Source organism: Trypanosoma rangeli (genome assembly GCF_003719475.1).
Source record: "Trypanosoma rangeli strain AM80 chromosome Unknown Tra_15.4_contig_00075, whole genome shotgun sequence".
NCBI classification, from domain to species: domain Eukaryota; phylum Euglenozoa; class Kinetoplastea; order Trypanosomatida; family Trypanosomatidae; genus Trypanosoma; species Trypanosoma rangeli.
This window is the reverse complement of record NW_021705815.1, coordinates 60,014-63,961: the sequence shown is the minus strand read 5'-3', so window position 1 is coordinate 63,961 and position 3,948 is coordinate 60,014. Positions and strand designations below refer to the sequence as shown.

General features: G+C 52.6%; 3 protein-coding genes across 3 annotated transcripts, besides 2 other annotated features; all 3 read left to right on the top strand.

Moving 5' to 3' along the window:
- On the top strand, positions 1 to 571 carry TraAM80_03056 (uncharacterized protein; the record flags this gene model as incomplete). Its single annotated transcript, XM_029380036.1, has 1 exon — positions 1 to 571. A coding segment is annotated over one exon (571 nt), but the record flags the coding sequence as incomplete, so codon positions are not given.
- A 359-nt stretch (positions 572 to 930) lies between these two features.
- Positions 931 to 2,196, top strand: TraAM80_03055 (putative WD-repeat containing protein; the record flags this gene model as incomplete). Its single annotated transcript, XM_029380035.1, has 1 exon — positions 931 to 2,196. One exon carries the CDS (start codon positions 931 to 933, stop codon positions 2,194 to 2,196), a length of 1,266 nt encoding a protein of 421 aa, XP_029240267.1.
- A 238-nt stretch (positions 2,197 to 2,434) lies between these two features.
- Positions 2,435 to 2,466: a microsatellite.
- Positions 2,467 to 2,613: 147 nt separating this feature from the next.
- Positions 2,614 to 2,652: a microsatellite.
- A 5-nt stretch (positions 2,653 to 2,657) lies between these two features.
- TraAM80_03054 (PSP1 family protein) lies at positions 2,658 to 3,836 on the top strand (the record flags this gene model as incomplete). The annotated part of the gene is made up of 1 exon (XM_029380034.1): positions 2,658 to 3,836. One exon carries the CDS (start codon positions 2,658 to 2,660, stop codon positions 3,834 to 3,836), a length of 1,179 nt encoding a protein of 392 aa, XP_029240266.1.
- Positions 3,837 to 3,948: the final 112 nt, after the last annotated feature.

Below are 3,948 nucleotides of genomic sequence, written 5' to 3'. Positions count from 1 at the left end.
AAAGACGTCACCTGCAATGAAGCCTGCTGCAAAGAAGGCCGCCATCCCGGACAGCTCCGATGACGACGATGAACCTGTGCGGAAGCCGGCGCCGAAGGCAAAGGCGTCACCTGCAATGAAGCCTGCTGCGAAGAAGGCCGCTATCCCGGACAGCTCTGACGACGACGATGAGCCTGTGCGGAAGCCGGCACAAAAGAGGGCATATGATTCTGTGTCGGGTGACGAAGATGGACCCGTGAAGAAGTCTTCTCGAACAGAAAAGGGAGTAGTCGTGCAACAGTCCAAGGAGTGGAATGATAATAAAGTTGTCGGTGATCGAAGCAGTAATGGGAAGGGTGGAAGTGTGTTGCGGCGGTTTCAGCGTATTGATCCGACAAAGATTGTGTTCTTAAAGGACGAGTTAAGAGATAATCGGCCGGGTGATGAGCATATGGAGCTTCGTCAAAATCAGGAGATGATGCGGGTAAAGGGCAAAAACTTCAATAAGCTGAAACAAAAGAATAAGGCGAAGTTTTATGCTGCTGGCGTGGATACGAGTGTTAGGGCATTTCAGTTTGACGACAGTGATTAGGGAAACAACGTAGGTAAGAGGAATCTACTTGGAAGAGTCCTTTTTTTTTTTTTATCTCTCTGTGTGTCAAACTGATGCTTTGTCCGTAATACGTACAATTTGTACTAACTGTTGAGTTTCTGTGCGTTGGAACCGTTTAATTGATATATTGAATAAATAATTTGATCGTATGTCAAAAGGGACCTGCAAATTGTGGAGGGTGAGGGGGGTGGGGGTACGCCGGTTTGGCCTCGCTGTGGTTCATTATTATTATTTATTTTTTGTATTGGAAGGGGCTGAGTTTCTGTTCCGTTTGTGTGTTTTTTTTTCTTGCGCTGAAATGGGAAGCTGCCTAGAAGGTGGAAAACAAACAGGAGATAATGCCGCTTTTCTCCACCACCGCATCCGGTGAGAAGGACGCCGCTGGCGTCACTGAGCGACCGTTGCATTTGTCTTTTGATCCACCGCCGCTCCTTCGGGTGGATCCTGTTGCGGTACTGGCGGGCCACGAGGATCGCGTGTGGTGCGTGGCCTGGTGCCCGACGGCAAACGTATTGGCCTCAAGTTCTGCTGATAAAACAGTACGACTATGGAGTTGCTCGCAACACGCATCTGCTGTTGATGGTCAGCAGCAGCAGCATGGGAAGGAAAGTACCGTGTGGGAGTGCATTTATACATTGCAGGGTGAACACAGTCGAACGGTTCGTCACATTTCGTGGAGTCCCAGCGGGGAGTATATTGCCTGCGCCTCTTTTGATCGCACGGCAACCGTGTGGAAACGGGCATCTGACGGTCCAAGTCTCTTTGAGTTTGACCTGGAGGCTGTCCTTGAAGGACATGAAAGTGAAGTGAAGTGTGCGGCATGGCTAACGGACAGCACATTGGCGACGTGCTCACGCGATCGCACTGTTTGGGTGTGGGACCGCGTTGACGTTGGTGAATTCGAGTGCGCCGGCGTGCTTGCAGGGCATGCGCAGGATGTGAAGGCGTGTGCTTGGATCCCGCCCCTCGAGGGAAGCGCGAAGCCGCTTCTGCTCTCGTGCTCCTACGATAACACTGTGAAGGTCTGGACAGAGTCGCACCGCCGCGATGATTGGTACTGCCTTCAGACGCTAACACGGCACGAGGAGACGGTCTGGGCTCTCACCGTGCAGCCTGTCGAGCAGTCCATTGAGAACCTGCTGGCGGAGGGGGGAAAAGAGGGAGGGGCGGCGCCTCGCCTCCACCAGCCCATCATCTGTTGTTGCTCGGACGATAAGAGCGTGACCTTCTGGAAGTGCAACGCTGAAGGAAAGTTCCAGGTGGTTGCCACCGCCACGGGCTTTGCCGCACGCTCCATCTACAGTGTGAGTTGGGCCCCCAGCCGCTGCGGAGCCATTGTGGCGTGCGGCAGTGGCGACAACAAAATCACCATCCTGGGGCTTCACCAGTCACCTGGGAACAAGGAGGTGCACGTTGCCGTCCTCGCAGAAGTTCCGTCTGCGCATGAAGCGGATGTGAACAGTGTCGCCTTCTGTTCATTTCCTCAGGGAACACAGGATGATAACAAGGAAGCTATGAGCGGCAACAGTGACGACGGCAGTGTGTTGCTGGCTTCCGGAGGCGACGACAACATGGTTCGCCTTTGGCGTGTGGCAGCGGCGTAGGAGCGGGGTCGTAACAGCGATGAAAGGTAAAGAAGAAAAAAGGAGGGGGAAAAACAACAACAAAGAACCGAGAGAGTTGCGGTGGGAGGCCGAGGGCGCCTGTTAAGCGTAAATGTTTCTTCACAGCAGTAACCCCTTCCTTTTTAATAGCGGCGGGCAAAGCGTGAGGTGCAATTCCATGGAACAACGATGACCACATGCCCGGTGTGTGGGCCTGGACGTTGTTCACAGCTGCAACTTCTTTTTCTGTTTCTTTTTTGTTTTCGTTTTGGCTTGTTTTTGAAGGATACGTGAAGTGAGTTTCCACCTCTGCCGCAAACACTGCGTGCGACCACTGCCAAGCATACGCGCATATATTTATATTTGTGCTCCGGCTAAGCTGCTACGCGAAGCGGCGGAATAGGCAAGTAAATATTTAAAAACAAAAACAAAAACAAAAAATAAAACAAAAAAAAAGGGAAATGCACTTTGCTCCCCTTTCCGACTGCACCGTTGGTGTCATTCAGGAAGCCAACAAGGCGAATAACGCGGCCTTCAATGAGGTGAAGAAGGTGGTCCGGAAGAGGCAAACGCATAATCCGTACGTTCAAGCCATCCTCACCCCGGTTCTGACGTACAACACACCCACTGAGAAAAAGCGGCATGAACCCAACCCCAACGCGCCCGCATTTATTCCCGTCGAGAAGCCGTGGGACACGTACACCCTGGGCGCCTACAATGATGAACTTTACGTGGATGAAACCGCCTATGACTGCAGTGTGTATGGGTCTCCCTATTACTACGCCCAATACATGCCTGCATCACATGCACACCCGACGGCAACATTGTGCCAGCTGCATGCAGAGCCCACAGAAAGTGGGAGCACAAGCATGCTTGACGACAAATCCCTGAATTTAAGCAATAACAGTGGATCATGCGTAAACACCGGGAGCTCTGTGGTTTCCGCGCCAATCCAGCGAAGCAACAATCTTTACAAAATGTACGTTGATGGTCGTCCCAAGGTTGTTCGTGGTGTCATCTACGCAGAAGTAAAGGTGGAGCTGCGCCTGGGTACTGAAGTGTTTATCGTGAATGATGTGCCGCAGATCTTTGGCGTTATTGTGAAACCAGATGAGCTTGTGGGTTGCCACGTTATTGTGGAAGGAGATCGTGGGGAGGACATGGGCGTCATTGTCTCCGTTGAACGCTCGGAGCAGGAACCCGTGAAGAGTGTGGAATCAGAGGAGGAGGGTGAAAGCGCCAACCTCCGCGTGCTTCGTTTGGCCGTTTCAGAGGAAGTTGAGTCGTTCCACCGCCTCGACCAGCTGGAAGGGGAGGCGTTGCGCTTCTGCAAGGCCGCGATTGACTCGCTGAATATGCGCACCCCGCTGCAGGTACAACGTGCGGTCTTTCAGTTCGATCGAAAGAAGCTGACCTTCACGTACTGCAGCGATAGCTACGTGGAATTTAAGGCTCTGCTTCGTGCCCTCAACCGCCAGTACCAGTGCCGCATCTGGATGCACCAGCTAAACTGGGAGCTGAACTGCAGGCAACGGCGTCAACCGGCTGACGTTGAAGCTCATCGCAAGAAACGACGCGAGGCCCGCAAGTGTGGGGCTGCCAAGAAGGACGGCAAGCGGAATCACGAGGCCACGGAATGATCTCGCCTGATCTCTCCGGCAGAGCCGCGGCGGGGCTGAAAAGCAGCATGTGAAAAGGGAGGAAAAAACGCATAGAAATAAGACAAAATTTAAACAAAAGAAAAATAAAAAA